Below are 20,902 nucleotides of genomic sequence, written 5' to 3'. Positions count from 1 at the left end.
AATATAATTAGAAGCTCCACAGCATCAAAGACAGACTCAGCAAAATCACAGGGTGGGAGAAGGGGAGAATCCATCAAAAGCTATTAGACACAAAGGCATCATCCCCATCTCATGAAGTCCCTGTAGCTCAGAAAATATGTGGAATATCATTGTCAAATCCCGGTAATATCACTAGATTCAGCTTTACATGACTGAGGGCTTCCAAGTGTAAGTAAAGGGGAAAAATTACTCAGTACTGCTAATGAGTCAAGGAATATAATCAGAATGCAAGAAAGCAAAGTGTACTCAGAACATTTTAAAAAAGTTTACTTTAAAATTAATATACCATAGCTCACAATATATAGTACATACGCACTACTATGCATACAGGTACTATACATTACATATGCAATTACATATGTAAGAGCATATGTAATGTATTCACATCTGTAAAATGGAAATCCGTATCATGATAAATACAAATTCATGACTTTGCCTTTAATTTCATGGAGGTATCATGTTTTGCTGCACACTGCTAAAGTTGTGGATATTTAAATGTTCAACTAAAATAATTACAGTGCAACTCACATAGAAAAACTTTCATTTTACTACATTACAAGATGTAGCAGTAGACTGTTCATCTGAATCACCTGGACTGTATTTTTTCCACAGAAAATTTTCATTTTTTTTCCAAAGAGAACTTTCACACACTTCTCTCTCTTCTGTCACTGGGGCATGAGGTGCTCTTTCACATAGCTTCTCTATGACTGCTATGTCTGTGAGCTTTTTGAGGCTCTCCTCATTCTGCTCATTCAGCATGTCCCAGAAATCTTTTGGTCTCTCCTTTGATTTTTCTACTTGCCCTGAAGGGAATCTCCTTGGTGATTCTGTAGGCCCATTTCCATCATTTCTGAAGAGGTCATTGAGAACAGAGGTATCTCCAAGTAAGTCCACAAAAGACTTTTTCTTACAAGTCTGAGCTTTTCTCTCCCCATTTTCTGACTGAGACAGGGATCTTTTTCTTGGCAGCTGTGTTCCTTCTGCGTCCTGCTGTCCTTCACAACTTTTTACAGGCAGCACCTCAATTATTTCTGATTTACTGCTTAATGAGCCAGATGCCATAAAATCCTTGAATGCCTGACTGTTTCTCCTTTCGATATGTTGAGTAGCAACAGTGGGTGATTGTTTATATTTTGCATCAACACACACATCTTGCAAGCAGGAGTCATTGTGAAGCTGCTCTACTTCTTTACAGCTCTGCTGGCTCCGAGTTTCTGTAGTTCCATTCAGAAGTAGTCCTTTAGCTGATGAAGACCTAGACTTAGATCTTCCAAAATTAACAATAGATTTTCTTTTTCTAGAATGTGTTACACTCAATTCTCTTTCCTCACAGTTATGTAAAGCTTGTGCTGGTATTTCAGCTGGGAAGAAAAGCTCTATCTCTGGATGCCTGGAAAGGTAGAATTCCTTCAACATCTTCTGCCTTGTTTCTGATGTAGCTTTTGCAATATGTTCTGCAAGTTCTTCCATTGATCCCATATTAAAGTGGGATACCATTTCTTCAAATTGTCTCCTGTAATTATCAATAAAGAAAACCACATTAAACACCTTTAACTAGAAACAAAAGCAGCTTTCAAGCAAGTAATTCAATTTACCTACTTTATATATCCTGGAAAGTAATCACTGAAAGTAACTTCCTTATTAGGAGCACTGTTTGTTTTTATTAGCAAAGAGAAGAAAGAATAATGACCTTAGAAGAACTGAAGTGACTTCTGAATGCCACACTCCAGTGTGGTTCCTCAGTTTACAATCCGAAGACTTAACTTCCAGTGTAGGTAAGATACTGTATCAGAGGACCAGATTTCAGAAGGTATTTAGCCACCAAAAAGATGCAGATGGAGAGATAGCTGGGGGGCTGGGAAAAACAATAGTAGTTGCTCAAACTCCTTTTAAAAAGCTTGCTAAACAAGAGCTGGATAAATACATTCATTCACAGGAGATTGGGACTGTCCCCTCCATCCTATCTAGTGAGCTACGTAATATTTATTTCTGCTAAGAGGCCAAGTTCTAACTGAAGGAGCAAATCCTAATTGAGTTAGCCATAGTCTGGGGTCAGGTAGCCTAACTGGAAGGCTGGAGAGGTAAGTTTATGCTCCCTTCTCAGAGAAAGGATATGAAACGTCTTGCCTGTCCAGTGTGAGGGCTCCAATAGGCAGTGAGATTTAACCCTGTTTGGCCTCAAATACCGCTCGACGGGCTAGCTCCAGCTATACCTTTTATACAGGGTGACTGCAGACAGCTTCCCACTCCACCTTGCTACTGCAACACAAACGGAGGCACCTAATCATCTTCACATTCATTTACAGCACAGCCAGATGTACTACAAAGTCTAACTGAGCCAGGTGCTAACAGATGACTCGCCTCTCATTTAAGAGTCAACATGCTTTAAGCTTTTTGCTAGACATGGCTTTAGGATCTTGGAATAATAATCTTAGTCTCTTCATTGCCTTTGAAAAATTTACCCCAAAAAACTATTGATAACTATGATTACAATTCTGAGTATTTTTAGCATGAAGGGTTCTCCCATATCTGCCTCTCAAATATTTAGAATTTTCAGTATCTATAATAGTAAGCACGTCTGGCATTTCAACAATAACAGTTTGGATAGCTGAGGCCAGCAAGCTAATATGACAGATTCTGAACATTTACAGGTATTACCTAGATACCAACCCTCATGCAGTAACTTAACTGTTTCAAGGCCAGATTGCAAATACATACCAAATCCCAGTTCTATGGGTTTGCCTAGTTAGCTACAGCTTTCTGCTTCCTATTTCCACATACCGTCTGGCTAATGTTATTGAACTTCCATCTCTGTATGAACGGAATTTAAGTATTTATATTAATAATAGCGATAGTCTGGGGAAAAAGGAAAAATGGGAGATAGAAAAAGTATTATCTTTCAAAAAATGAGTGGGGAGACAAAAACATTAAAAAATATTAAAAAATGTTGAGCCCCATGTTAAAAAATAAACATGAAGTCCGATTTTTTTTTTTTTAATAGTCTTTCAATGAAAGTGATGAAATCAGGGCAAAACGAGTATGCAGTCAGAAGCTCACATTATAGAAACAAGAAATTGTACAAAGTTTAAACACTGGTTTGTAGTACTGCATGATGCACACAACATGAACACTTGTGGTGATGATATCTGCACAGCTATGTAATATACATAGACATTAAATCAACACATTAAAGTGATCTGTGTGTTCAATTTGTTTTATTCATCGATTATGGCACACTTTGTATAGTGTGAGTGGAAGATTCCCATTAGTTCTGCTCTTCCCATAGAAAATAATCAGAATTCCCCAAGTATGGCTGGAACAAAGACAAAAGCAACTTCCCAGAGGGAAGTTCATTTCAACCTTAGAATTTTAACTTCATCTCACCAAAACAGTCTTACCTGCGGATTCCTTTCGGTGTCTTCCCAAGCAAGAAGATGGTTGAACCTACTCTGTGTACTTTTTTGTTTTTCTGGGTAATAGGATGCATAACATACAGGTGATGTGGATTACTGTTTGTCAGCATTTCTTGCCCTCCCTTAACAATGTTATTCTCTGCTGTGTCACCTTCTGAGTCTTCCTCTTTTTTCTAGTAAAATGAGACATAGAAATCATCAAAACAACCATGTTTCTGACTTAATGATAAGTTCTATTGTGCCCAATTCTGCCACTCTTAGCTAGCACTCAATGGTTTGAATGTTAAGACAGATTCAGAGCTGCAGTGTAGACTCCCTGCTCAGTCACAAACTTCCAGGGACACTGAAAGCAAGTCTTGGGTTCTCCAAGAGTAAGGTGGGCTATTTTTCCAAACAGGTTAATTGTGAGCTAAACAAAAAATCTCTTAATTTCTCTAATGTAAAAACAGGGGTCGTACAAATACTTAATCCTGTGCCACAGGACCCAAATATCAGTTACACACTTCAAATATTACTATAAAACAGAATATGTCCAAGTCTTATCTTAACAGATACATAAAAGCTTCCTGGATTCATTTTATCAAGATTAGTGGATTATTTGGAATCACTACTTCCTGCCTGTCAACATATGTTACACAATTTTTGCACAGTATATGTTCAGAACTCTTAGTTAATTCAGCTATTTAACACTTGAAGAAAAATATAAATAATCACATATTGAGAGATAACAAAGTTAAGGTAAAAACATTTTTGTCAGTATCACAATTTCTAACACAGTTATTCAGAATTGTAAAGTATTTTGAAAGAGGTATCACTATATTCGTGTAAAGGAACAAGAAAAAAATTACACGACAGTTTCATTATAATAATGGTAAGATTAAAACATTAACAATCCTGTGACATTTCTTAAAGTGAGAATGTCAATTTTAAATGTAATAGCTATAAGAAGCTAATGTTTTGATCAGTTCCAGTAAGATTGTGCTACAGATCAACTCATCATGCATTGACAGTCAAAGTCTTGCACAAAAATATAATCCTATCTACACTTTAGTTATTTCTCAGAAATTCTCATAAAAATTTCCCCTTGGCCAAAAGGCAAGCCAAGGAAAATGCAAAAATTGTGTTTGAAGAGCAGGGAAAAAACAGAACACCCCCTCCCAAAATCATATTACCTTCTTTTTTCCCCCCAGATGAGATCAGCAGAAAGAATAAATGCCCAGTCAGTCCCCCTACTAATGTTACTTTAAAGATGAAAACACAAACTGTGTTCACACCTTGTCATCTGTAGTTCAGAATTTGGTTTTGGATCTACAGTGTTTCTTCCCAATGTGTTTCTATTTGATCCATGTCCACTTATTTCCATGGGCTGTTCACAATGTTCTTGAGCTTTAAGATCTCACATCTGTTCTCAATCCATTACTTAGGCAAGTAACCTCAAACTAGTATACAGAGAGAGATGTTAATATTAAGGGACCTAGAGGCATACATTTTCACTCTAAGCTAAATGCACAACTCCAAAGATTAGAATTTCACTGTACTATTAGAAGTTATATTACACAAGCTGAAGCCAAGACCACAATTAAGATAAAAACCCTATCCTCCCAATAATGTTATGATGATAGTAACCAAATAAAGACTGAATTAGCAGATGTATACAGAATTAGCAAGATAACTGAGAATTCTTATGCTGTAGATAACATTTAAGATGTTTACATGTATTTTTTTTTCTAAGATATGCATGGATAATATAGAACTTTACTTGGAAAATCTATTTTTAAAAAGCAAGCAATGCTAGTTTTAACATATATTTATTGTTAAATATGTATTTATTGGGATGGTATTTACATGAAAAATATTCATAGTATTTAGATCTTACTGTAAGACCTAGCATATTTGTCACTCTGTCAGGAAACCAGGATTGTGCAATTTAATTCAAGCCAGCATAATCTGCATAGAATACAAGCCTGACCATGTCAATGCCTGTTTTAAAAGTATTTGAAACCCCCATAAACGTGCATCCATCTACCTCTTATTAAACAAGACCAAAGTATATGAGGCAGCAATACTTTGGTCTACACATCTGTTCAAACATAGAAGACTGAAAAACTCTTTCGGAAAAAAGCCAAATGTTGTAAACACACTGAATGCAGAAAGGACTGCTAATTGCAAATAAACTCACAAATGGCATACTTAGTTCTGGAAGTACAACATTTTCAAGCACAGTGACCCACACTGCCACACCTGAAAGAACAACATCAAAATACCACCATATACAAACAAAGAGCTCCTCTTCTACCTAAATTAACTGCTTGAAGTTTTTTCCTTAAGGTAGAAAAAATTACTATAAACAAGTTGCCCCAAGAGCTGCAGGAACTAATGCCAGTGAAACCTCATGGCTACTGTGAGTTAGTCTTGAAAAACTTATCTTGGCTCTCTGGAGCAAAGCCAATTGGTGAAATGGCACCCAGTTAGGCTGAAACACAACTGGCTCTGTTGAAACTGTAAACATTTTAGCAAGTTTGCCAACTTAAATCCAGCTCCCAACTCCCAAATCCAATAATTTCTTTTTAAAAAATAAATATTTTGTCAGCAAAATGATAACACTTCAGGTTTTTTTAAGATGTCACCATGTTCACTGAAGGTCAAATCTGCAGTTTGTTACTCTGAGCAATACATGGATGGGGGTCTAGGTAGAGGTAAGCTTTACACACACAGGTGAAAAATACTCCACGGATCTTTTTATTAGCATTACCAAAAAAAAAAAAAAAAAAGACAATTTCAGTCAACGTTCCAGCACTGTCAACTTCCCACTGCTTTCTTCTGAATCTGACTTCATGTGTTACTCCCCTTAATTCTTCTCTTCCATGGCAGACTTCTTTCTGATTCTTTCAATGTTTGCCTTTAACTCACTGATTGAAATCTACTTCACAATGAAAAATTCCCTTTCAAGAGCTTTCTATTTTCTGTTCCTCAAGCACTTCCTCTACGAAACTATTGTGTGTGCCCCCCCATTATTTGCTCCTACATTAAATCCCATGTTGACTTTACAGCACTGGCCTTGTTCACCTGAATTATCATACACCTCATACGCATAAGGCAATCTCACAAAGCAAAACTGAAATGAATACAGTATGATTCAGCTAGGAACCTCTGACTCTTATTCTTACACTATGGGAACTAGGGCATTTAATCAATTATTGAATGTCAGATCCTTTATGAATTAATAAGTGTTATGCATGGAATAGTAAAGGAAACAAAAATCCTTCAACACAAGTATTCTGTACATTTGGAAGTTCAAATTATCTTTAACTTAAAGTACTCCATATTAATTAATGTAACTACGTAAGTACAAGGGTTGCTGAACTTGTTGAAAGAACGTTTTAATGATGTAAGATCTGACTACAGCATTTTCAAATCATTACTGGAAAACTGGAAAGACAACAGTGATCAGTCCATAAGCATATCTCAGTACTATAAGGTAACTGTGATTCAACAGAAATAAAGAAGAATTAAGAACAAGCCAATTTTTTTTTTTTTTGTCTAAAAAATCCAGCTCTTTTGCCAAATAGCAAGTCTGGCATTGCTTTATGGTTCAGCCATGTAACTACTGGAAAATGTTAATCAATTTAACATAGGGAGTAGAAAAATAGTCAAAAAGCTAAAATGACATAAATAGTGACTAAAGTTCTTTCTCATGGAATTAAGATTCCATCCAGTACCTAAATAAACAATAGCATGTTTTTCTCTCACACTAAAATGTAAATATGCTTAAAAGTTTCAGCTACATGATTATGGGCAACTTATTCTGAATGACAACACTAAAATCAAAGTACAGAAATCCAAAAGCATTCTTGAAAAACATTATACCATCAAACATATACACATACTGTATGTTAAAACATATTCTTCATGTACTGCATAGCACATCATCTGATTAGCCTTCTGAAATACATGACACAAAGCTAAAGAAATACTTAGTATAGCATACAATATCTGCTGTACGTATTTTAAAAGATTTTTTACAAAAAAAAAAGGACAGCAATCATGAAAGCAGTTAGTCTTTACTAAATGTTTAGCTACATTGAAGACTGTAAGTATTTGCAGTGCATGTAATGAAATCTCCACTGTTCAAAGTAGAAAAGTCTCACCTGAACTTGACCACATACTTATTGGTAGTCTAATAAATTAAATGTGCCTATACTAAATTACCTGTACTACCATCATACATTTCTGTATTCTTTACATTTCATCCTTCCTCAAACCAGGACCTTAGCAGGGGGAGAAAAAAGGTGCAGCAGAATAATGCCTTCAACATCAAAAATGAAAGATTTTGATTGAGTTACTGGATGTAACATTTTTACTACTTTATTCAACTTTGTGCACTTCCACTTTGTCAGAAAATCTTACCAGAAATTTCAAAAGAAATAAATTATTTTCAAAGGCATCCCAATTAGACAAAGGCCACAGATGCAAGTTGTTTTGTACACAGCAACATTTTTTTGATTCAAAAATTACATAAGAAAAAGTTACACTACAGAAATAGCCAAGTAAACGGAAAGACAAAGTTAATGAAAATACAGTAGAATGAAATTGTGAAGTGCTATTGTGAAACTAGTGAAAATAATATGCAGAAGTGCAGCTATTTCTTCTTGTTTTATCCTCCTCCTCCCCCTTCATTTACTGCACCTTCTCTGAAGAGGCTTTCCACATAACGTAACAAGAAACAAGATGGGATTATTGTGCAGCTCTGCAGAAAATAGTGTTTGAAGTATTTTAAAAACCCAGGAACTCTTACCATGCATGAAAAAATACTTCAAAGAAAGCATTTATTTTCACGTTTCAGGTTCCATTTAGTCTATGGATTTTTCAACATAAACATATTGTTTCTTTTTTTAACCACAGATCTTTTCCTCCATTCCTTCTTTTGTAATCTATGTCTCTTCTTCTTAAAAGTATGTATCAAGTTTTGGATACCAATGTTTCCCATTTCTTTGAGTTACATATTACATAACGGCTGTAATCAAAAGTCCAGCAAAAATGATAGCATCTGTACATTTAGAGTCCCACAGCAGTTCACATTTAAGGGTAACACTCTTTAAGAAGAATGAAAAAGTGCAGCTGAGCATCAAGCAAAAATTTTAAGTGCCACAATGCAGCAGTCACTTCCACTTAGATATTCCATCTTGAATCTAAACCAACTCCTGGATATGTTAGCTCCGTGTGACAATCTAACTATCTCTTGCTGTGTTTAAAATGGAAGTTCTAAAAATAGTATACACCTACCAAAACCAATTTTTGTCTTTGACAGTACAAAACTTCAGTATCCATTCTTCCTAGAACAAGCATAAAGACTTGGCTCGGCACTCTGCAGAAATGAATGCTAATCCACATATAAGCATCCTCAAACATGACTGAGACAACTGGCCACCTTAGGCCTGTGACTTCCTCTCTTTAGGCCAGGGGTCCTCAAACTTTTTAACCAGGGGGCCGGCGCGCGGATGCAGTGGCAGGCAGCCATCTGCGGCTGCTTGGTTTCCCCCCCAACCCCCGGCGGGGGCGGGGCGGGGCAGGGGGGTCTGTAGATACTGGGGGCTGGATTGAGGAGCCTGCGGGGCTGTATCTAGCCCGCGGGCCATAGTTTGAGGATCCCTGATTTAGACCCTTCAAGCAAGACAGAAGAGAACAGTATTCATCTTTTTTAAGTCCAGCAAGATCAAAATGCATGGAAGAGCAAGTGAGCAGAGGCTAGGAGTAAGATAAGTAGAGAAAAAATATTCAGGAATACTTGTTTTTTAAGCTGTCTCACCCTTACGGCAATTCCTCAAGTCACCGGACTTGGAGGATAATGAACTTCCTTCAAAAGCCTGAATTTAAAGTTGAAAACATGTTTGCATAGTTATTCTTCAGCCATAGTTGTACTGCATCCGATTATCTTACTCTTTTACTGCCTGACTACTGAAAGTGTCACTATGGTAAGTGTATTGCTAGATACTGCCTCCCAGTTCACAATAACCCTCCCTGACTTCCCTGCTCACAGCTGAAACAGTGTTAACAGGCTTTTCTCTTCAGTTATGCATGAAACCACTGCTGCCAGATATCCAGGATACTTTCCATTGCAGTTTCATTGTTTGTTTTCGTTTCTAAAACAAACAAGAAAGTTCTTCTCAAATCTGCCTTGCAGTCACCGAAATCATACAAAAGCATGAAACACAATGAATCCAGTATGACTGTCCTCTTAAAACACAGCTTACAAGCAAGTAACAAAACTTCACACCACATTCTACTTCGTGTTTTCCCACCCCACTCAAAACCTCAGGAAACACAAAAGTTTCCAGATACACTGTGAGTTGCAGTGGGTTTTGGACAATTGTTCAGGTGATACTGCATTTCAATGAATTTACCTACCCTAATTACAATTCTAAATTATGTCAGTTGATCTTTTTTCCCCTTTATAGTTTTCCTTGGTTTGTTCCCTGGGAGCTCTTCCCATAATATGTATGAATTACTATGACTTTTCTATATGCTTTTCTTGAACGTATGCTCCTCTTAAACAGTGCTTTTATTTTATCTATGTTTTACCTACTTTCCAGGACATATAGAAATACCCTGAAATGTTTGCTACCTGAATTTCTTTCTTGGTCTTGTTTGCTTCTCTCTTCTACACATGTCAAAAAAGACTTTCTTCCTAAATTGTTCTGCACGTCAAGGAAGACAAAGTGTAAGTGTCCGCATAAAATTCCATGTAGTTTCTCTAAAATTAGGTCCATATGGTCAAGATAATAAAATAATTGACAATAATGAGACTGTCTCCTAATTTTACCAGATTCTTAAATAAACCAGAACTGCTTTTCTATCCACAGAGGACATGCCACTGAACAAACTATGTACTTCAGAGGGCTATAGTAAGTTACACATTCCATAGTTTGAAATAAGCCTGAATCCTACCATATGTCAGAATGATTTCTGATGTGGACATTAATTTTCCCTCTGAATTCTAATAGTCATTACCTCAATTGTCTTAGAAAATGAAGTTAACCTTAAAATTTTAGAATACTCTAGGACAATCACATTCATACTCAAATTTTCTGAACTAAACAAAGCTACTCAAGATGTTGGCTATGACTACAAATGTATCTAAGATTTGATAGTATCACAGCAGACCAATAGCTGAAATATTCCTCAAGCTATGAAAACTGTTAAGACTTATTCTGGGTCTGAATTTCTCCTTCATAATATTCTGCCAACAACAAGAGACCAGCGTTTAGCTACACCTGCTAATAAAAGTAAATACATTTTTTCAGAGTAATGTGAAGTTATTTTCCCCTCGTGGTCACATCTAGCTTTTCTGCTTGTATAAACTGCGACCAAGGACATTCCATAAACTCTAATCTTTTGCTTGGTAGTGGAGAATTGACTACTAAGTTGACTGAGGACAGACTATGTTTCTCTATTTCACATTTACTTCTGAGTCTGTTTCTTCTCCGATCAGGTAACAGAGCAAGAATTTCTTACTGGGAGCAGTCACTTTCTTGCACCAAAAATCCAATAGTAAATCAACACTGGTATTACTACTGTTGAGAATGAGACAAGATAATCAGCCTGTCTCAGAATTCAAAGCTAAGGTAATTGCTTTTCCAGCAGAAGTGTGTGGACTTGCATCTATCTTCTTCCACCCTCTCAACCCTTCATCAAACAGCAGAAAAACCAAAAAACATATACATGCACCATAATGAAAATGCAACTATATGCTTCACAGAATGCCACATATGAACTCACTGCATTTACAAAAAACAACCAAAACCCACACTGAAATGGTTAATTCCATTGTAGACTTAAACAGTAAACTCAAAGCAGCATTACTGGCCAATCATTTAGGAATAACTATTTTAAAACTGAATAGCTTCCCTATTCTGGAAGAGCAAGGGTAACAGAATGTTACCTCACAAAAACCTACTCTTTGTAAACTCGTTGAATCTGAAAGCTGTGCAAACACAATGCAATCAGAGTTACTGTAACTGATAGGAAGTCTTTGTTTAAATAATCTACAAAATGTCCATGTAATACAAATAAACAAAGAGTTCTTAATGACACAACTTTTGTATTTACAGTATTCTCAACATCACTTAAATCTTCATTGGAGATACAAAGGACATGTTTTTTCCAAGGCTGACAGCATGCTTAGTTCTCTCTTTTACACCACATTGCAATAACATAAAGAGGGGTTTACCATTAATCCAGGTTTTACTGCAAAGCATCCCGTTATTTCTCTGTCAAACACTGGCAAGAGTGCCAAATGTCTATCATCCAATTCAGAGGATTAGGCCTTCTTTTATAGTGCAATTCTTGTATGAATTTATAAAAATACAGATATAGTTTCTTAAAGCTGGTCACAGTCTATATTTTGGCCTGAACTCATGCCGCAGAGGTCGAATATGACAGCTGGCAGGAAGCTGAGGGGAGAATACATCCTCCCCCTTTTCAGTCACCACATTTCTGTTGCCATAGTGATTAATCCTCAATTGAATGGCTGTCTTTGTACATTTCTTTTCAGTAAAATTTAAAGTAAACTTAAGTTGAAAACATGCAGTTGACTGAAAAAAAAAAAAAAGACTCCACATATTCAACAGGTACAGTAGATGTCCTTGTGACTAATACTTTCCACACATTAAAAAGTGCAAATTTGCTCTAATGGTGGGGCATTACCATTTTTTCAAATTATTTAGTATGTCCTGTTCCCATTTTTTGTCTTTTTGTGAAGCCTTCAACCCTCCTCCAAAGCCTTCCCCATGCTCCAGCTCCCCCACCAAGATTCCTGTTGAAGAAATACTACCCAAATTCAGCTTTATAGGAACTAGAGAAAACCTATTCCAGATTATGTACCTATGTTAAATGTTTCACATACTGTTTTTGCCAATTAACACAGAAATTAATTAGGAAATTATTAAAGGAATGCAGTTATTTAATTCAGAATAGACTAGAAACATTAGAAGAAGATATTTAATCTTGCCTCTGTAAAGCTTCTATTTCTTACGGTACTAAGAAGAAGCTTCACAAATAACAGTGCAAGTTATCCAAAACCCAAAGTAAGCAAAAAGCTCCTGCACTGAAAATCAGCCAGGTTGCTTTGGAACATGGAACCTGGAACCCACCAGAAAAAAAGAATTAAAAAAAACCCTCTAAAAATACTTGGTAGATTATTAAGGTCTTAAGAGAAGTTGTCAGCACTTTCATTTCTTCCCAAAACATTATTAATGTCAGGATAATTTTGAAACAAAATATCACAGGAATGACTCAAGACTTTTCTCCCCCTACTGAAGAGACTAACAGTGGACTATCATGGCCTGAATGAAGCCACGCCACCGTTGAGTGCTGCCATACCAGACATACTAGAACTTCAGTATGAACTGCAATCAAAGGCAGCCAAGGGGCAAGTACACGTGGCTGCAGAGTGCAGGCCACAGTTTGCCTTTACCTGGGGGAGCATGCAATACACCTGGAATCGACTGCCCCAGAGGGTGGAAACACAGCCCTACCATCTGCTGTGGACTGATCCAGGCTGCACTGGAAAAGGATGAAGCTCCAGAGCACCTGCAATACATTGATGACATAGTTGTATGTGGCAGTACAGCAGCAGAAGTTTCTGAGAAAGGTGAGAAGATAATCCAAACCTTTCTGAAAGCTGGTTTTGCCATAAAACAAAGGAAAGTTGAGCAACCTGCATAAGAAATCCATTTTTTGGGAATAAAATGGGGAGATGGATGTTTTGAGATGCCAAAGGATGTGATCAAAATAACAGCTACGTCTGCACCAACAGTAAGAAAGAAACTCAGGCTTTCTTAGGTGTTGTGGAATTTTGGAGAATGCACATTTCAAACTACAGTGTGACTGCAAGCCCTCTTTACCATGTGACCCAAAATAATGATTTTAAATGGGGCCCTGAACAACAACAAACCTTTGAACAAATTAAACGAGAGATAGTTCAAGCAGTAGCCCTTGGACCAGTTCAGACAGGGCAAGATGTAAAGAATGTGCTCTACACTGCAGCTGGGGAGAATGGCCCTACCTGGAGCCTCTGGCAGAAAGCACGAGGGGAAACTCGAGGATGACCTTTGGGCTTTGGGAGTCAGGGATACAGAAGCTCTGAGGCACGCTATATTCCAACTGAAAAAGAGATGCTGGCAGATTATGAAGGGGTTTGAGCTGCTTCGGAAGTGATTGGTACTGAAGAGCAGCTCCTCCTGGCGCCCCGGTTACCAGTGCTGGGCTGGGTGTTTAAAGGGAGGGTTTCCTCTGCACATCACACAGCTGGTGCTACATGGAGTAAGTGGGTTGCGCTGATTACACAACAAGGTCAGAGAGGAAATCCCAGTCATCCAGGAATTCTGGAAGTTATTATGGACTGGCCAGAACATAAAGATTTTGGGATGTGACCAGAGGAAGAGGTGACACATGCTGAAGAAGCCCTGTTGTACAATGAACTGCCAGAACATTAGAAGCAACATGCCTTGTTTACTGATGGGTCCTGCCACATTGTAGGAATGCACCAGAGGTGGAAGGTGGCTGTACGGAGTCCCCTGTGACAAGTCACAGAAAATGCTAAAGGAGAAAGTGGATCAAGTCAGTTTGCAGAGGTAAAAGCTATCCAGCTGGCTTTAGATGTTACTGAATGAGAAAGGTGGCCAATACTTTACCTCTATCCTGACTCATGGATGCTGCCATATGCCCTGTGGGGGTGGATGCAGGAACAGAGGCAGAGTGATTGTCAACAGAGGTAAATCCATCTGGGCTGCTGCATTATGGCAAGATACTGCTGCTCAGTTGGAGAACCTGGTTGTAAAAGCACGTCATGTAGATGCTCATGTTCCCACAAGTCTGGCCACTGAAGAACATCTAAACAACAAAGCCAAGACCGAAATGGCTCTGGTAGATTTGGACTGGCAACATAAAAGTGAATTATTTATAGCTCGGTGGACCCCTGACACTTCAGGCCATCAAGGAAGAGATTCAACATATAGATGAGCCTGGGGTCAAGGGGTGGACTTAACCACGGACACTATTGCACAGGTAATCCCTGAATGCGAGACATGCACTGTAATTAAGCAAGCCAAGTGTTTAGTCTCCATGCCTCTTTGGTATGGAGGACGATGGCTGAAATATAAATACGGTGAGGCTTAGCAGATTGACTATATCACACTCCCACAGACCCCCCAAGGCAAGCACTATGTGCTTACAATGGTGGAAGCAACCACTGGATGGCTGGAAACATACCCTGTGCCCCATGCCACAGCCCAAAACACTATCCTGGGCCTTGAAAGACAGGTCTTTTGGTGACACGGCACTCCAGCAAGAATTGAATCAGACAACGAACTCATTTCCAAAACAATCTCATATACACTTGGGCCATAGGGCATGGCACTGAGTGGATATATTAATTCCTTTAACATGCACCAACCTCCAGGAAAACTGAATGATGTAACAGACTGTTAAAGACTACACTGAAAGCAATGGGTGGTGGAACTTTCAAACAATGGGATACACATTTAGCAAAGGCCACCTGGTTAGTCAATACCAGAGGATCTGCAGGCTGAGCTGGCCCAGCCCAATCAAAGCTTTTACATACCACAGAAAGGGGATAGAGTTCCTGTAGTGAACCTTAAAAACGTGCTTAGGAAAAGAGTCTGGGTTGTTGCTGCCATGGACAAAAGCAAACCTGTTTGTGCGGTTGCTTTTGCTCAAGGACTTGGGAGCAGGTAATAAGGGAGGATGAAGAAGTTTGATATGTGCCCTCAAGGGGGTTTGATTTTGGGTAAAAATAGCCAGTGAATTTAGTTGTGTGATGTTAATTGTTACATAATATTTATATTGTCACTTCTGCATGCCTATTAGTACCAGGCATCTTGTGATGCCAATCTCTACCACTCTGGATTTGAAGATCTGAGCCTGACTCCTTTTCAACTGCCACACCAATAAAAAATTACTTTGGTGAAACCAGATCAACATGCAACAATCCAAGACCTTGTACCACCTTCCCTGCCCAGAAAGACTGTTACAACAGATAAAGTCCAACATCATGGACTACATGAAACCTAACAGACTTTAGAGGAATGGTCCATAGATGAAGGGAATGACGTTTATGTTAAAGGACAGGAGAGGTGATTATGTATTGGAAAACATATCACGATATAAGTGGTATGGAATAATGGGTGGATACTGTCCTGGGTTTGGCTAGGACAGAATTACGTTCCTTAGTAACTAGTCCAGTGCTGTGTTTTGGCATTGGTGTGAGAACAATGTTGATAACACACTTATGTTTTTAGTTGTTGCTAGGTAATGTTTATATTAAGTCAAGGGCTTTTTAGGTTTTCGTGCCCTGCCAGCAAGAAGGCTGGAGGGGCACAAGAAATTGGGAGGGGACGCAGCCAGGACAGTCGACCTGAACTAGCCAAAGAGGTATTCCATCTATGGGACATCACACTCTGTATATAAACTGGGGGGTTGGCTGGGATAGGCCAATTACTGCTCAGGGACTGGTCAGGCATCAGTCAGTGTGTGGTGAGCCATCATGTTGTGCATCACTTGTTTTCTTTCCTCCCTTGCCTTTGGATTTCATTCCTCTCCCCCTTTCCCTCTTTTTCATTATAACCCTTATTGTTATTATTACTACTGCTCTTTTGGTTTTGTTTTATTTCAATTATTAAATTGTTCTTACATCGACCCTGAAGTTTTACATTCCTTTCTGATTCTCCTCTCCATCCCTCCGGGTGAGGGGGGAGTGAGTGAGTGACTGCGTGGCACTTAATTACCAGCTGGGCTTAAACCATGACAGTCACATACAAACTATCTTCAAATAGTTATCTTTCTTTAATTCAGATGCTGGACAGGATTTATTTTGACTAATAATATTCAACCAAAATACGGTTTATTCTCTTGCTTGTACAATTAGTGCATAATTTATAGTGTTACTTTCACTACATTTAGGCTTTACCTCACCTTTCATAGCTGATAAGTTGTGAGAGCACTCTCATGATGTCATATTTTTATTTCTTCACAGCAGACTTCATATTCTGGTTGCTGTTATCTAACTGTATTTTCTAATAGTCATACAGCATTTATGCAAGTACACACTAAAGCATTTAGTACTATAAACTTGAACATGCTAGCTGCACCAGTCAATATCTGCGCAATTCCTTCCAAAACAAACAAAAATGGAGAGTATGGCTGCGCTCCCTACCACCTCTGGAGAAAGAAGAGTCAAAGGCTCTGCAGCAGTCTTGAAACCAAGTACAAGAACTCCTAGGGAATCTGGAGCACAAAGCGAGAACAGAAGAAACAGTAGCAAGGTCTATTTCTCACAAAAAGACCCAAGATTTTGTTCCCTTAAGCCATTAAAAGCACAGAACAATAGCAGGTTAAAATAATATGTTCTATTACTTAGAGAGAAGGTAGATGGGGTATATGAATACTGGCATAGGTAACATTAAGGACAGACTGACTACTTATTACTGGATAAAAACATGCTTGATTGAAACCTACAGTTTAAAAGGTTGAGAGATTTGACTGAATTACATTGGTACCAACCATCCAGATTTAACACAGACCTTCTGAAGTCAAATTAAGGAAACTATCACCAAGATGAACATCTTTTCTTATCCTAGAGTTCAAATCTTACACTTCTAACTGATTTAAATCCAAGCTTATTTATTCATTACTCAGGTTCTTAAACAAGATGTTCTACATACCTTCAAAGTTCTCTTCTGAGGAACAAAACTCCTTGCCCTCCATCCCTTCTACCTTGGCTCTCAAGGATCTTCCCATGCAACCTCTCTCACTTTGAAGGAAGAGTCTGGGTTTTGCAATCTGCTCCAGTTTTAAGCAGTTTCTACAACTCAAGTGACTACATTAGTGTCCTTGCTTCAACAATAAAAGGACTAAATAATTCATACTGCTTTCAGCTACTGCAGCTAGAAACCTAGGAAGATGGCTTTTTTAAATATTCCTTTCCATCAACTTATTTTTGCTGTTACTCATATTCACCGTATTTCCATAAATTAGCTACTGAAACTACAGAGCTTAACCTAGGATGTGGAAGTTCACATTTCAGCTTCACTAAATTCCCATGATTAGATCACTAGTCAATAGAAAAAAAAAAAGAAAAAAAGAATCAACAAAATGTCAATGTTCTTCCAAGATGTTGTATTAATTGATTAGTTTTGCTTATTATTTATTACATTTTGATTATTTATTATAACATTGTTTATTGTGCCTGTCATTCTAGATTCATATGTAAGCAGAAAGCAAAAATGTTTCACACTCTCTTCAACCAAGATTTGTGGTGTTTGCTGTATTTCCCAACTTACAACTCATCCACTTCAATGGAATACTTGGTTAGTTTTTAAGTATTCTTGCATCCTTTTCCCAGAGACAATAGTTCTTTCTTAATAAAGTTTAAATACATTTTTCAAGTCAGAAATGTATTATTATAGACAGATTGCAGAACGAAATTGCAAAGGAGGAAGACCGATTTGGCATAGGTAAAACTGAACAGCGCAAAGGATATTTTACTTTTGTCCTAAAGAGACCTATCTATGAAATGAAAGGAAGAGATCCTTTTTTGATCACTCCTCCTTAGAAATAAGACAATTTGATTAAGTGTTCTTATAAAGGGACACAAATATTATCATGGCATTATTCAAGAGCCTTCATGATGCTATCAAATAAAGCTTCAATATAAATACATTGTAAAAAAGTTTCTAATTAAGAATGTGATCATCGATACCCAGAGTGAACAGAAACAGCTACACAACAATTTCTGAGAAACAGGCCAATTAAGCTAGAAAGTGACATCAGTGAGAAATTTCAGCTGACAAAAATTTTGGTTTTCTTTCAGAAACTACCAGTTTACAATTAACATTCCAATATTTAATAGTATAATTTTATTTACCTCAAACAACGATGGAAATTTAAACCGTTGAGCTGTATTTTTACTATTACACATAATGCTACTTCAATCTGTTGATAAACTTTTTTATTAAACTCCACTTGAAATAAGCATTCTCTTAAGACAACTAGTTGCTCTGACAGTAAATGTTGCAACTTAAACTGATGGCAAACAAGTGAAAGATGACCAGCAAAGACTGATGGCCAAAGAGCAACAATGACGTAAGTGTTTCACAGAACACCTTCTAAAATAAAAATAAAACCATGAAGAAAGGAAAAAAGTAGCAGTAACATTCTAAGGAGATCGTATTTCAAAGCAGAGCACAAAAAATTCAAAGCTCTGCATTTAAGAATAGGCAGTCATCTAGGGATTATTTCTAGATTAGTGTCTCTATGTAAAAGGACAGGAAGCAAAGGAAGAGGCAGCCTCCTCCATAATTATTAATATTTTGTTCCTAACTTAGGTCTCTAAGAGAACTGATACTACTGTTGCTTCTGAGTGAAAAATCAATACCTTAAAAAAACCTGACTGACAAGTTAATCAAGAAAAGTTCATTTGTAATACTTGCAGTCACACAGACTCTAAACAACAAGATGGTCACATGAACTCCACAAACTAGTTTTGAACATAAGTGGATCAACTGACACTTACTCAAAGTACTCTTCAAAGTTTTCCTTCCTTTATCTTTACTTTTGATAATGTTGTCAGCCATTGCCATTAAATAAGTACCTTTCTACAATATTCTTGAGTATTTTTGACCAACTTCTCTGTTAATAAGGGACATTCTAATGCAAATGTGATAGAATTGAAAAGGCCTCACTTTTACTGGGTCACCCGATTTGATCTTCCCAGTGTAAAAATTCTTTGGCATTCCTGCTAATGGCTTAATTAACAACACTGGAAGAAACTCTTCTAGCCACTGTGGATGTTCAACACCCCAGAACAACACAGTCTTATGTCTACTATTTCTATAGTGATTGCTAACATGTTTGTGAGAACTAAACTGCACATCCACCAATTACTTAATAGATCTATGTGGTTCATCTTAAGAATCAGTCTAGGAAACTGCAAACATTTATTACAAGGCAAACAAAGTGTCTGGATAATCAGGGTAGATAAAAACCACTATGTAATAAGAACAAAAATCTGGAAGCTGTACCTGAATTTCTTCCAGATTTGTATGTATTCCAAATGTAATTTAACAAGATGCATGACCAACAGAAAGCATTAAAGGTATCTGTTGCTGCAAGTGAGCACTCCCAGTAAACTCTACTTTTACTTTTCAGACATTAAAGACAGATAATTGAACTCATTATAGCAATTTCATGTGTCCACCCATCCACCACCACCACCATGTCCCCCCCCCCCCAAAAAAAAAAAACAAAACCAATTTGCAAAGTTATTTCTGTTTGACTTTCTATGCTGCAGAGACTCTAGCATATACCATGGCAACTGCATTTTTTTTAACTGGATCCAGGACAAACTGAAGTTTTTTCAAGTCTCAAATCAGAAAAACATGGCACAAGATTTGATTTCAAACACCCAATCTTTAATCTTACTATTTCTCTCACAGAAAAACACCACAGAGGGTGCTGTGCTGCTTAATTCCCAACTCTTTTGGAGCTGGCCAATGTAAAAACCACCCCAAAAAACAAAACACAAAAGTAATTTATTAGACCTCCACTTGAGCCGCCTCCTCCTCCCATCCTCAGTGGCTTTGATCATTCATGGTGGCCATTAACAGAAAAACAAGTTTGTTAGAGTTTAAGATGAAAAATGAGGATTAAAAAAGGGAGAGCAAAAACATTTCCCAAAAATTTCTCTTTACCTTGGCAGTACAAACTGCTACATTAGCAGGGAGCTGGGAAAACTGCTTCAACTCAAATACATCTCGCACTGCCCACCGGCTCAAGCGATTCTCAGCTTTGCTGGATCCAACCACATTCTGATTTGAATGAATATATGCCACTTCTTGAACACCATCTGATACATTAGGAGAAAGATATAACCAGTGGTGTTGGTTATTCCAAAACTCTGAAGGTACACAGTTGCAAGGAAGAAGGATATAGAAATTACAAAAAAAAAAGTTTTACATTATTATTTGATTTTTATGATTTTGCTCAGCACGAAGTTTCTCAGATCTATGAAGTTAACAACAATTATTAGATTTATCCAAAATTTATTGAGACAGTTTAATACTGCTTCCATTTCAGTGTGTTTTTTTTCAGATGGACAAAGTTTCAAAGCATCTGTGATTTAATGGCTGCTGTATTAATGTTTAAAGTTAAGCCTTTAATAGAATCAAAACTTCATGGTATTTCAAACTCCCATATCATGCAATTTTTCTCATGTATGTAAGTTTTTATTTAACAGCCCTGTCAAGACTTTTGTTTCACAGTTCAAATATTTAGATTTGTGAATTCTTACTAAATGTTCAGTCTTAGCACCTTTCAGTAGACAGTAAGCATTTAGCAAAATATTACAAAGCAGCCCATCACACCAGAAGACAGGA

General features: G+C 37.4%; 1 protein-coding gene across 7 annotated transcripts in view; it reads right to left on the bottom strand.

Moving 5' to 3' along the window:
* Positions 1-282: 282 nt before the first annotated feature.
* Positions 283-20,902, bottom strand: part of ERCC6L2 (ERCC excision repair 6 like 2) — a 58,035-nt gene continuing 37,415 nt past the window's right edge. For 4 of the 7 annotated variants that reach the window (XM_055698481.1, XM_055698479.1, XM_055698480.1 and 1 more), the window contains 3 exons: positions 20,219-20,373; positions 3,438-3,625; positions 283-1,552 (listed from right to left, as the gene is read on the bottom strand). In XM_055698481.1, coding sequence (XP_055554456.1) covers positions 580-1,552; positions 3,438-3,625; positions 20,219-20,373 — 1,316 coding nt within the window. In that variant the 3' untranslated portion in view covers positions 283-579. Of the gene's footprint in view, positions 1,553-2,166; positions 2,299-3,433; positions 3,626-4,726; positions 4,892-20,218; positions 20,374-20,902 lie in introns of those variants that run through there. The other 3 variants (XR_008730157.1, XM_055698483.1, XM_055698484.1) reach the window with 3 other exon arrangements.

This window comes from Falco cherrug, chromosome Z (assembly GCF_023634085.1).
Source record: "Falco cherrug isolate bFalChe1 chromosome Z, bFalChe1.pri, whole genome shotgun sequence".
Classification (NCBI taxonomy): Eukaryota; Metazoa; Chordata; class Aves; order Falconiformes; family Falconidae; genus Falco; species Falco cherrug.
This window is presented reverse-complemented; position numbering and strand designations above follow the sequence as displayed.